This window comes from Balaenoptera ricei, chromosome 3 (genome assembly GCF_028023285.1).
Source record: "Balaenoptera ricei isolate mBalRic1 chromosome 3, mBalRic1.hap2, whole genome shotgun sequence".
NCBI classification, from domain to species: domain Eukaryota; kingdom Metazoa; phylum Chordata; class Mammalia; order Artiodactyla; family Balaenopteridae; genus Balaenoptera; species Balaenoptera ricei.
The window spans coordinates 179,697,485-179,709,950 of NC_082641.1; the positions used below are offsets into that span (position 1 = coordinate 179,697,485).

The following is a 12,466-nucleotide window of genomic DNA, read 5'->3' on the forward strand; positions in this document are numbered from 1 at the left end:
AACATTTCAATCACCACAGGATCTCTCATGTTGCCCTTTTATAGCTACTCCCACTACCCATTACCCCCTCCCCATGTCCTTAACCCCTGGAAATCACAAATATGTTCTCCATTTCTATGATTTTTGACCTTTCAAGAATTTTATGTAAATGGAACTTTTCCCACTCAGCATAATTCTCTAGAGCTTTATCCAAGTTGTGGTATGTATCAAGAGTTTATGCCTTTTTATTGCTGAGTAATATTCCATTTATAGGAAATACCCAGAACTGGCAAATCCATAGAGACAGAAAGCAAACTAATGGTGGCCAGGGGCTGGGGTGGGGGTGGGGAAGTGACTGTTAAGGAGTTCATGGTTTATTCTTGGGTGATGAAAGTGTTCTGGAATTAGTCGTGATGGTTGCACAACTTTGTGAATATACTAAAAACCACTGAATTGCACATCTTAGTTGGGCGAATTGTATGGGACGTGAATCATAGCTCAATAAATCTGTTCTTAACCAAAGACTACCTTAATTGTAATAGTTTGGTTATGATCTGCTTCCCTGAATCTAAGTTCTTGAGGACTGGTGCCATGCAGCTTACTGTTGCACCCCCCAAGATGGCCCTGCCTATAGTAACTGGGTCAAGAAATAGCCCTCAAAATGAATTACCCTTAGAATAGGGTTTCTCCACCTGGGCACTGCTGACGTTGGTGCCAGGTCATTCTCTGTCGTGGGGGCCCTCCTGGGAACTGTGGGGCATTGAGCAGCATCCCTGGTCCCCATCCACTTGATGCCAGGAGCACCCCCAGTCGTGACAACCACAGATGTCCCCAGACACTGCCCACAGTCCTCTGGGGGCAAAACACTCCAGTTGAGAACCACTAATTTAGAGTCACTGAATTTTAGGTACTGGAGCCTTAGAAAGCTCCTCGAAAAGACTGGCACCCAGGGGGCTGCTGAAGGGACAAGCAGGACTTGGCCGTATCAGTAGGGCCACGTTCACCCAGCCAGAAACGGTCAGTGGGGCAACCAAATCCACCCAAGGCCACAAAAAGGAAAATCACTTCCAGCCTCGAAACCCCCAAGCTGAGAGGTTAAAGGGAAGGAGGGGAATCCGGTAAGGGGCGGGGCTTGCGGCGAGGGGCGGAGCTTGAACTGAAACAGAGAGGGCCGGATCTGGGGCTCGGCGGGAAGGAGGGGGTAGAGCCAAAGACCCCGGATACTGAGCGCTCAGAGGGAAGGTGGGGGCTCCGAGCAAGGGGCGGGGCTTGCGGCGGGGCGGGCTCGAGGCAAAGACACGCCCCCAGGCGCAGACTAGGAAGGGAGAAGGCGCGAGCTTCGCACGGGGGGCGGGGCCTGGGGCGCGTGGCGGGGCGCGAGCGGCACGAAGCCTGGGCGCGGGCCGGATGACGTCACGCGCCGGCGACCCCGCCCCTTCGCGCCTTCGGGTCAGCGGGCGCGCTGTGGAGGAGCCAAGATGGCGGCGAGTAACTATTACGGATTCGCGCAGGGTGCCGGCTCGCAGTACAGGTAATGGCCCCCGCGCCGCCCGCGCTGCCCTGGCCCTGGCCTCGGCCCTGGGGAGGCCGCGGCCCCTAGTTGTAACTGTCGGGGAGAGCAGAGGGGCTCCTGACGTGGGAGAGGGCTCTGGGCTTGTCGCGGGGATGCACCTGAGGGGGCGCCGAGATCTGACGAGGGGTGGGGCTGCCTGGGAGTGTACCTGGCCGGACTGGGGGAGGGGCAAGGGCCAAGGACGGAGGGCGGGGAGGTCAAGCCTCCGGACTTGGGGTGGAGGTGGGGAGAAGACGGAGATCTGGGAGTGCACCTGGCGGGGCAGAGGGTGGAGCAGAGACCTCGGCGAGGGAGAGCGGAGCGGAGGTGGGAGGGAAGACAGCCCTGGAGGGGTTCCTGGCCAGGCAGGGGGATGTGGGGTTTGGAGGTATGAACCCTGATGGGGGGAGGGGGTGTGAGAGAACACGGAGACCTGGGAGGGTGACGGGGGGGGGGGAGAGGCAGAGGCATGGGGGAGGGGGATAGAGGCCTGACTGGGGGAGCGGGCAGAGACTTGAGAGGGTAGCGGTCTTGACCTGAGCGAAGTCCTGAGACCCAATAGGAGAGTGGGCACCTGGGGCTTCCGGGGGAGGGAGAACAGTAAGGAAGGGTAGAGGGACCTGGAAACTCAGTGGAGAAGGTGACTGGATATTTTAAGACCTCCTGGCAGACAGGGGCCGAGGGAAGAGCCGGGGATGGGGGTGGGCAGGGATGGGAAGCAGCCAGGGGAAGGAGGGCTCTGTGGTTAGAGACACATGGGGTGTGTCTGTACCCCAGATGTACACACGCACATCATTCTCCAGGGCTTCTCCTTGGAGCCTGTCTGCGGTCTCAGTCCTTCAGCCTGGCACTCCAGACCAGGTCCCAGGCGGGGATGCAGGCAGAGTGGGCATCCCTGGGGGAAAGTGCCCCCCTACCCACTTTCCTTTGTCGCCCTGGTGTCACTTGCCAGCTGGTAGCCTGGCAGAACCTCCTGGGCCAGTTTCTCACAGGCTGGATTCAAACCGCCCCTTAGATAACTGAGCGACAGGTGCCTGCTGCACCACGGGCCTGTTAGGGTTGTTTCTTGCTCTCTTTCGGCACGTTGAAAATAGGTAAGGCTAGTGGAAAGTTAGTGCCCATCCCTCCCTCAACCCAGTTGTTGTGATGCTGCTGTGTTCTTTCCTGTGGGATCAGGAGGAATTAGGTCAGGCCTTGGAACCAGGGGTTGTGGAAACTGGGAGCGCTCTTCCTGCTTTCTGTATCCAGAGTGGTCTGAAAGGTGTAGAGTTGGCTGGTCATGGGGTTTCTGTCAGGGAAAGAATGGCTACAGAGTGTTACATACAGCGTGTTACATTTTTATGTTATCCTTCCCTGTTTCCGTCATCCTAGGTGGTACAGCATTCTTATTGCCCGTGCTTAGTTACAGCAGCAGGAGTAGGCTAGGCTGCCAGAGACCGTGCCCTTTTGGAAATGTTCTGCCCCTCTGCCTGCTTGCTGCCACTTCTTTCTTTCCTTTCTCTCTCCTTTCTGTTTCTTTTTTTTTCTCTCTTCCTCCGGTGCATTATTTAGTGAGATGCGGAAAATCACTTGAATGTTACGCTTTCTATTAAGATTACCTTCCAAAGGAGAAGTATGAGCACTTACACTGGTAAAACAGGTAATTGCGGGCCTTCAGCAGATGTTTTTGTCATTTACCTGAATTAAGGTATTTAAACACTTTGGCACAGCTCTTGTCTGGATTCTGATGACTTAGGTGATACAGTAAACACACATGTAACTAAGGATGTTAAACTACCACGAACTGAATGTCAAATTAGTCTGTGTCTTTAGAATTGTCCCCAAGGATGTGTGTTATTCCTTGAGAAAGGAGTAGATATAACTAAATCAAAAACATAGGAATCATAGCAAAATCAATTTTAGTCTCAGAAAACCTTGAAACAAGATAATCTGCGTTGTCTGAATAGTTTTAAGTTAACTAGACATTCTCTTGGGGGAAACGACTTTTGCTTGAAACCTTCAGCTGCTTTTAAAGTATATATTTCTTACATAATGTGCCATGGAAAAACTGATCAGGTAACAGATTTTGTGAGTATCAACTTTATGGACAAATACTGGACAACAGTATTTACAAAGCCCATTTCATGGATTGCCAAAGCAAAGACGACAGTTTATTTCTTAGAGGAATTTTGCATAGGTTTTTTTGGCTTTTAAAATTGGTAACCATAGCCTTGGATAGTAATATTCCTTACATTGTCATCCATAAATAGGGTTGGAATCGGAACTGTTCTTAAATTGTTGTTCAGTAAGAATCGGATGCACACTTACTCTTGAAGTTATAAGAAAAGTTTGTAATTACTTGTAAATAATGATGATTTTCATTTATTTTACTTTAGGTGGTCTTTTAAATCTCATAAAGCTTTTTTAGACTTAGAGTTAGTGCTGCACGTGTTTAGAATTAAGGATTAATCCCATGTGGAAAATTGAATCTTACAGTGTGTTTAATTAGCACTGAATGCAGTTTTCAGTTGTGAGGCTGAGAGCTGCTCAGGAAATCCAGCAGAATTCTGTGTGAGTTAAGTCGAGTTGGTAATGAAAGCATTGAGAGCTCAGAGCTGTACGGTGGATGTCCACAGGGGTGGAACGTGACAGGCGGGCCAGATCTACTGTGATATTTCCCTTTTCTAGCAGTTTTGTCAAAATCCCACCCATCTAGTGTAGCTGGCTACCTCTACCTTTGTGTTCTTGTTAAACCTAAATAAGACAGCTACTGGATTTTGGTGTAATACTTGATTTCCCATCAGGAGAAGTTCTATTTTAATAAGCTTTTGGCATAAATGTTAATAGCTGAATTCCTTCATCTGGAGAATGTCAGGAAGTTGGAAGCCTGATTGGAACCCCATCGAACTCTGTTAGTGGTGGGTAACAATACGAAGTGCTGGTTACTGATCCTCTGTATTGAATAAGTCCCAAGCACTTGATATCTCGTCCAGTCCTCCCAGTAATCCTGTGAGCTAGGTATTAATGACACCCATTTTGCTGATAAGGAAACGAAGCTCGGGGTGCAGTAACTGGTGTAGGATCCCCAGGGTGGTGAGTGGTGGTGTCTGGCTAGGAACGAGGGCTGCCTGGCTCCCAGGCTGTGCCTTTGCCCCATGGTAGGGCATGCCCGAGCCTGGGGAGGTGCTCGTGGTGACAGACCTAGCCTGATGCAGCCGCTTAGCAGTGGGGCCTGCTGGAGGAGACTGGGTTCCGCCATTCTTTACGCTGTCACCTGGATCCTGCCCCTTTAGTTTGGGTCCTAGCCAGATTGTGGTTTAGGGCTACATTCTTCAGACCTTGCAAAATTACTTGCCCTCGAGTGGGGAAGCCGAGGAAGTATCTGGTCCAGTGTCATGGGGATGGTAATGATAACCCAACCCACGTCTCTCAATAATCTCTTCCAGAGGCAACAGATAGCTTGGGAAAGGCACCAGAGCCCACGTCAGCCATGGGGGGCAACATAGGCAGCCCCAGTACTGCCAGACGGAAAATCACCCGTTAACAGCCCCCAGGTAGGAGCCCCCTTCCCTGTCAGGTACGGCTACGACCAGATTCAGAATGGTCCTGGTCATACCCAGGCCAGCCTCTGTTGCCTGCACCCCATCTCTGCCCCCCTGGTTTCCAGGCCCTTCCAGAGTGAACCTTACCCTCCAAGGCCTGTCTATCCCCTGAGCTTAGGTCCCAGAAACACAAGCTGCCAGAGAGAATCTGGTGTCATTGCCTCAGGGACTGGGGTGCACCTGCCACCACACCCAAAAGCAGGAGAGTGGGGCTTGTGGGAAACTGCAGTCGAGTTTGACGCAGTCCTGACAGTGATTGCACCTCAGCAGCGCTTCCCGTGTACTCCCCATGGGATTGACTGGAGGCGGACCCTGGGAAAGCAAGGCACAGGAGTTCTCCTTTTACAGTGTGCCTGCTGTTGTTTTCTAAAGACCCATCTCAGAAAGGCTTGCAACTGCAGGCGAGACCTGATTTCAGTATATTTTAAGGAAAACCTTTCAAATGACAGAACTATACTATCTGTGTTCCTACCACAAGTACATTAGGTACATTTAAAATTTTTGAAGTGTGGATTTTGAATTTTCATTTTATCCATTTTAGAACCAAAAGTCAACTCACCAACATCAGAGCATAAGTTAATTCCTAATAGAGATTTTTTTCCTCAACATATTCTGTTTCTGAATTTTTTAGTTTTATATTTTGTCTTTTGTCTAGATCTACCAATGTGTGTATCTAGAATGATCAGAACAAATACATCAAATTTAAAAGCATTTTCAAATGATCCTTTAAAATTCTTTTTTCACGTGAGTGTAATTGATGTTCTCTTATGTGGTTATGGAGATAAGGAGACAAAGACCATTGATCTGGATGAATAACTGAGCAGTCCTAAAAAGTAAGGGAAACGTGTAGAAAGGGTATTTATAAACCTCGTATTCATTCTTTATTTTATATTAGTAGATCAAAAGTTTGTGAACCTTCAGATCAGGGATTGCAGATGGTCTTGTAAGGGGCAGACACATACATGTGTGAATACCATCTAAGATAGAGGATAGAGGGTCTGTCAGGGGAGGATCAAAACAGCCTGCGCACCCCACCCTCCCACCTGTCATTGACACGTGGCACTGAACCCAGAGTGGCAAGTCTTCCCCGTTTCCCAGAGAACCCACAATTCCCCGTCCTATGTGAAATCCCCCAAGTTTTAAATACCAGAACCAAAGTCAGACTGTGTGAGACAAATGACATCTGCTTCCACTTTATGACCTTGCTTTCTGTTCTTAAAAGTTTAATCACAGAAGGATAACGTAGAAGACATTATAGATATATTTGATAATTAAAAGGAATAGTACGTATTCCAGCTAGGAGGAGGAGCCCTCCTTTTCGACTGGTTTTAGTCGATTAAGAAGGTTGTGGGGTTTTGTATGTATGTTAAGATGATACCAGTTTTTGTCTTCATCACGGCTCTGAGCTGTTCAGATAGCTTATTCATCTAAGGTGAGAAATGCTGTCTAATTCAAAAAAAATTAGGAAGCTTTGACAAAACGCAGAGATTTTTTGCTTGTTTCATTTGTTTTTTTGTATGTCTGTGACACCTTAAATCTGAAGTGTGCTCTTTACTCATTGGGTATTCTAGAATCTTGGTAGGAAAAGCTTTTGGTACCACCCAAGGTCTAACTGGTTGGTAATTGTTCCCTTGTTCTGTCCCTTGTACTGAGGTATCCGCCACCAGCTGGGAACTGACATTCTCTGCCTGTCCTTTTCTCTTATACTTGGTTAGAGGGTAATTCTAAGCTTGCCAGACTTTTTTAGCTAGAAACTTCATTTGTAAGTATTTGGGGGAACGGGACTTCTTTTTTTGGTACGTATTTTGCTTTGGGCAGTTTTGTTTCCCCCCAGAGGTAAGTTGCATTTGCGGCGCATCACTGTCCTCTTGCATATTTAAATTAACTGTTGACTAAGAATTGAGAATTGCTTCACTTTGGTTCTGTAGCACTTTGTAGTTTGGAAAGTCAGTTTTGTTGACTGAGGTTAACTCCTTGTGAGTTTTGCTCTCTGGGAACAGAATGAACTGTAATGCCTAAGACTCTTGGAATGAATGTTTTTAAAAAGCCAGTGGCTTCTTTTAAATTTTGAATGTCATTGGTTGAATCAGGGTTGGTGGTTCGATGTCTCTTGTACTTGCTCATGAGAAACTCAGATTGGCTGTCCAGTCCCATCTCCCTCTGTTGACACGAGAGGCCCATGTGCTAGACCAGCATAGATGTTGCTCTGGAGGTTTTTCTGCCCCTTAAAGCAGCAGGAGAGGGCTGGAACCACGGATGAGCCTTCGCTGTGCCCAGAACAGCATTTCACCTATTTCATTCATGGCAGCAAAAAGGCACGTCCGTACTGATCCTGGTTGGGCGTCCTCTCACTTGCACTGCTCCTGGGGAGGGCGGGTGTACATAATGCTTTCTCTTTAGCTTAAGCAGCATGTATCAGCAAGAAGGCATTCTTAAGCATCTGACCAGCAGGGCTAACTATGCAGCCACCTTCCGTGTGAGCACCACGTTCCTTTTCAGAAGGATGGAAGAGAATTCCGGGAGTTCCACTGCCAAACAGAACATGGCTCACCCTCAACGCTCAGGAAACTCCCATCACCAGTCTCTGGAATCCCTGCCTCAGGAACACCAAGCAGCCCAGTGGCTCTGTCTTGAGGAGCTAGGCTGGCCCTGACTGGGAGCTGGAGACGCCTGACTACATTTTAAAGAAGGTTGAAGATGGGCGTAGGGGAATGAAATTCTCCATCATCTTCCCAAGAGCCCAAGGATTTAGTTCATCAGATCCCTTTCCAGGATGTCTTCCGGGAGTACCTGGGTCTGAAATGGGCCTTTAACATGGAGAGTGCATATAAGGCTTCCGTGGAAAAAAAAAACTTCTGTTAGAAAAATCAGAATTGTTACGGGAATGAATGTATGGTATGTTATATGTTTTGAATGTAAAACCCTTGTGAACTGAAGTGCCAAATGAAGTCATCTCTCTGGGTGTATATGTATGCGTGTACACACAAAATAACAAATGTGATCTTATTGCCAATAAAACAGGTTTGAAAATATCCTCCCTGATGAATGTCTTGAGTGCGCATGTTAGCCTTGGGTATTGCCCTTCACAGTGCACCGTCTAAGCTCCGAATGTTCCTCAACCCTGTGAGTAGTCGCAGACGCACCTGGGAAACTGAGCTAGGTCAGGATGCCAGAGCCGAGGTTTTCTCCCCATAACACTGCGAAGTAGGTGATCGTTGAGGTTGTGATTTCCAAGTGCTAGACACTCAGGTTTAACCCCTCATTCTGGTTTAGTTTCTGCCATTGGGGTGGGGGTGGGGGTCCTTAGGAGGAGGGATGATAGATAAGTGGGTGAAGAGCTATGCCCTGGAAGGAAGAGTCCATGATTTAAAAAGAAAGCACTATGTAAGGTTTCTCAGCACTGTGATTCCACAAAAATCTTTCTTCCACTTGATTTTTTTTTCTCATACTCTAAATGTTTTGATTGTTTGTTTGCTCACTGAATGATTCTTTGAAAGCAGTCTGCGACAGAGATCATTGTTACAGCAAACCCAGAGTGACCTGTCTTTCCTCCTGACCATCCCTGTGACATTTCATCACCTGCCTGTAGATTCCTGAGATGCGCCCTTCTGAAGTGAGGTCTACACTCAAGGTGCAATGTGTCCTTACGATTGGCCTTTTAGGAGCAAGCAGAGCGTGTACCAGAGAGTCCCTGGGTCGGGGAACGTGGCCTCCCCAGATGAGTCCCTTCCATCTCCAGGCCTCCGTGTCCCCATCAGTTAGGTGACTCACTGAACAAGCTCATATCCATGGGTCTTGCCAGCCTTGCATTCTCAAATCTTATCTAGACGATGCACCCAAAGAAGCCTGACTCCCCAAAACAAAATTCAGACCAAAAAGCCTGCGACCCAAAGACAAGGATGGCAGCCAGGACTTGTGAGTCTGCATCACACAGACGTGCTTCAGTCCCGCTCTTCCTGAGCCAACAGGTGCTGGTGCTTTCTCCCCAGCTTCCCGCCTCAGCTCTTCTCCCTGCCAGGCAGGCGGCACCCACCGGGCCCTTGTTGTCATGGGGACAGGGGCCCTGGGCCTTGTGGTGCAGCGGCACCCTCTCCCTGTGAGCAGCAGGCGACTTCAGACAGCAGCAGCCCAAGCTTAGGCCCCTTGCTTGAGGGGAGGCTTCACCGAGAGTAAATGTGTGACTCTCTGTTCTTCAACAACCACTCCCAACTCCTTGCTCTTGGTCGGGGTTGAGAATTGGTAGCCTGCAGACCATGTTGGATTCTCGCACCAGCTCTCTTCGGCCCGCACAGTGGGTTTTTTACTTGCTATATTTGAGTTAGGTGCCAGTATTTTAAAATTGGGAGACTTTCCAAAGATTTCTGGTATCGTTTAAAATGGGAAGATCTGGCCACTCTGGGCTGCGTTGTGGGCTCCTGTGCGAGGCACTGTAGCACATGAGTTCTTGTTTGTCACGCCATCCTGAGAGGTAGGTGTTCCCATTTTACAGGTGATGAGTAAACTGAGGCAAGGAAAGAAGAAGTGACTCGCTCAAGGCCCCGCGGTGAGCAGAGCCAGGATTGGAAGCCAGGTGGTGTGGCTCCCGTTCCCATGCCAGCCGCTGGGCTGTGGCTCTTCTCCCAGTTCCTAAGCTTGAAACCCCTGTGAGCTCTTCCTTGATCTTCATCTTGGTCCTCGGTCCTCACGCAGAACCCTCGCGTCCTTCACCTTGCTCTAAGGCAGTGTCTCATTTGTGCCTGCAGGATTTTCATCCATGGAGGTGACTGACGACAGGGGCCCTCTTGCCATTGAATGAGGATTTATTACATTTTCCGAGAGAAGGGAACACGCCACGCCACACAGGGGCACGTAAACTTTGCCTTTAATCTCAGCAAATGCTTTTTGCTCTCCCATTCAAGGAGAGATTCTTAAGCTGGGGCCTGTGAAGCCCCAGGTGATTACCGGCAAAGCTGTGCCATTTCCAGGGAATCACAGAGGGCCGGAAGTCACAGCTTTCATTTCATTCGTAAAAGGACCCAGAAAAAGGCTATTAGAAATTGACCTCTCACCAAAGGGAGCTGGAGAAGAGGTGTGGGGACTCTCCCTTCAGACTTGGGGCAGGGAGCCCGGGCGGGAGTGACAGCCTCTGCTGCTGCCTCACCTTCCTGCCCCCGACCTTCACACCTTAGGCTCTAATCCCCGATCCCCAGCCCTGGGCACCCCGACTTTGCAGGTCTGAGTTTCTCAGATTGTTCTCTGTGAGGCCGTCCTGGGTGCTGTGGGGTGTGGAGCAGCATCCCTGGCCCCCACCTACTCGAGGCCAGGAGCCCCCCAGAGTGACAACCACAGATGTCCTCAGTGTCACCCCGTTTCCCCTGGGGGCAGGATCACCCCAGGTGGGAACCCCTGCTCTAGATTACCTAGGTTTTGACAACCATATGGGCCATGCCCGAGGAGTCTCTCCCATGAGCTGTTTTTTGGCTAGCTCAACTCCTAAAACCTCGATGTGGTAGATTGGTTGCCAAAACACCCCTGTCCTTTATGTTGTTCCTTCTTATATCCACGCCCTTTCCACTGTGACCATGCAGCTCTTCCCATCTAGAAATTATCAATACATCGATTTCCCTGGCCCTCGAGCCTGGGCTTCCTTGTGCTCCTCCTTGGCCCGTAGATTGCAGCAGAAGTGATACTGCCACAGACTGAAGGTTTATACACCCCCTGCCCCCCATTCATATGTTGAAACCTAACCCACAAGTTGATGGCATTAGGAGGTGGGGCCTTTGGGAGGTGATTAGGTCATGAGGGTGGGGTCCCTCATGAATGGGATTAGTAACTTTTTTTTTTTTTTTTTTTACCATTGATATGAATTCCTATTGCTTAGTTTCTTTTTTTCTTTTTTTTTTTTAATCAGTCATCAATTTTATACACATCAGTGTATACATGTCAATCCCAATCGCCCAATTCAGCACACCACCATCCCCACCCCACCACGGTTTTCTCCCCTTGGTGTCCATACGTTTGTTCTCTACATCTGTGTCTCAACTTCTGCCCTGCAAACCAGTTCATCTGTACCATTTTTCTAGGTTCCACATACATGCACTAATATACGATATTTGTTTTTCTCTTTCTGACTTATTTCACTCTGTATGACAGTCTCTAGATCCATCCACGTCTCAACAAATGACTCAATTTCGTTCCTTTTTATGGCTGAGTAGTATTCCATTGTATATATGTACCACAACTTCTTTATCCATTCGTCTTTTGATGGGCATTTAGGTTGCTTCCATGACCTGGCTATTGTAATTAGTGCTGCAGTGAACATTGGGGTGCATGGGTCTTTTTGAATTATGGTTTTCTCTGGGTATATGCCCAGTAGTGGGATTGCTGGATCATATGGTAATTCTATTTTTAGTTTTTTAAGGAACCTCCATATTGTTCTCCGTAGTGGCTGTATCAATTTGCATTCCCACCAACAGTGCAAGAGGGTTCCCTTTTCTCCACACCCTCTCCAGCATTTGTTGTTTGTAGATTTTCTGATGATGCCCATTCTAACTGGTGTGAGGTGATACCTCATTGTAGTTTTGATTTGCATTTCTCTAATAATTAGTGATGTTGACATCTTTTCATGTGCTTCTTGGCCATCTGTATGTCTTCTTTGGAGAAATGTCTATTTAGGTCTTCTGCCCATTTTTGGATTGGAGGGATTTTGGATTTTAAAGGGACCTCAGAGCTCCCTCACCCCTTGTGCCATTTGAGGACACAGCGAGAAGATGGCTATCTATGAACCGGGATGTGGGCTCTCACCAGATACTTGTCTGCTGGTTCCTTCATCTTGGACTTCCCAGTCTCCAGAACTGAGAAATTTCTGTTGTTTATAAGCCACCCAATCTATGGTATTCTGGTGTAGCATCTGTTCGAGCTGCCAATCCTGTTCATGCCTGTTCTAAGCCTAGACCTCCAGAGCCTTTGCCCACGTCCTGTCCATCTTGGGGGACCCTGCCACATGAAGGGCCCCTGGCTGGACCACTGGAGGAGAAGATACTACAGGGAGGAGGGCTTCAGTGCCCGTTGGACAGCCAGCTGCCCTCCAGAAGTGGAGCTGCCTGCTGCTGACCTCAGATGCAGCCCAGCCCAGCCTACACAGTTAGGAACAAAATAAACGATGGCTGTTTTAAGCTGGGGATCAGCAAGCCTTTCCTAAAGGCTCAGAGAGTAAATATTTTCCACTCCATGGGTGTCTTAGTTCAGGCTGCTGTGAGAAAGTACCACAGACTGGGTGGCTTGTAAACAACAGGAGTTTATTCCTCGGAGTTCTGGAGGCTGCAGGTCTGTGATCAGGGTGCAGGCAGGGTTGGGTTCTGCTGAGAACCCTCTT

The 12,466-nt window shown here is 48.7% G+C and overlaps 1 protein-coding gene across 7 annotated transcripts in view; it reads left to right on the top strand.

Annotated features, from left to right (window-relative positions):
- Positions 1-1,426: 1,426 nt before the first annotated feature.
- The window catches only part of ZFR2 (zinc finger RNA binding protein 2), a 46,584-nt gene continuing 35,544 nt past the window's right edge, over positions 1,427-12,466 (top strand). For all 7 annotated transcript variants that reach the window (XR_009502563.1, XM_059918765.1, XM_059918764.1 and 4 more), the window contains exon 1: positions 1,427-1,510. Coding sequence is in view for 6 of the 7 variants with exons in the window: in XM_059918765.1 (XP_059774748.1) it covers positions 1,458-1,510 (53 nt within the window). In the remaining variant the exon portion in view is untranslated. The remainder of the gene's footprint in view (positions 1,511-12,466) is intronic.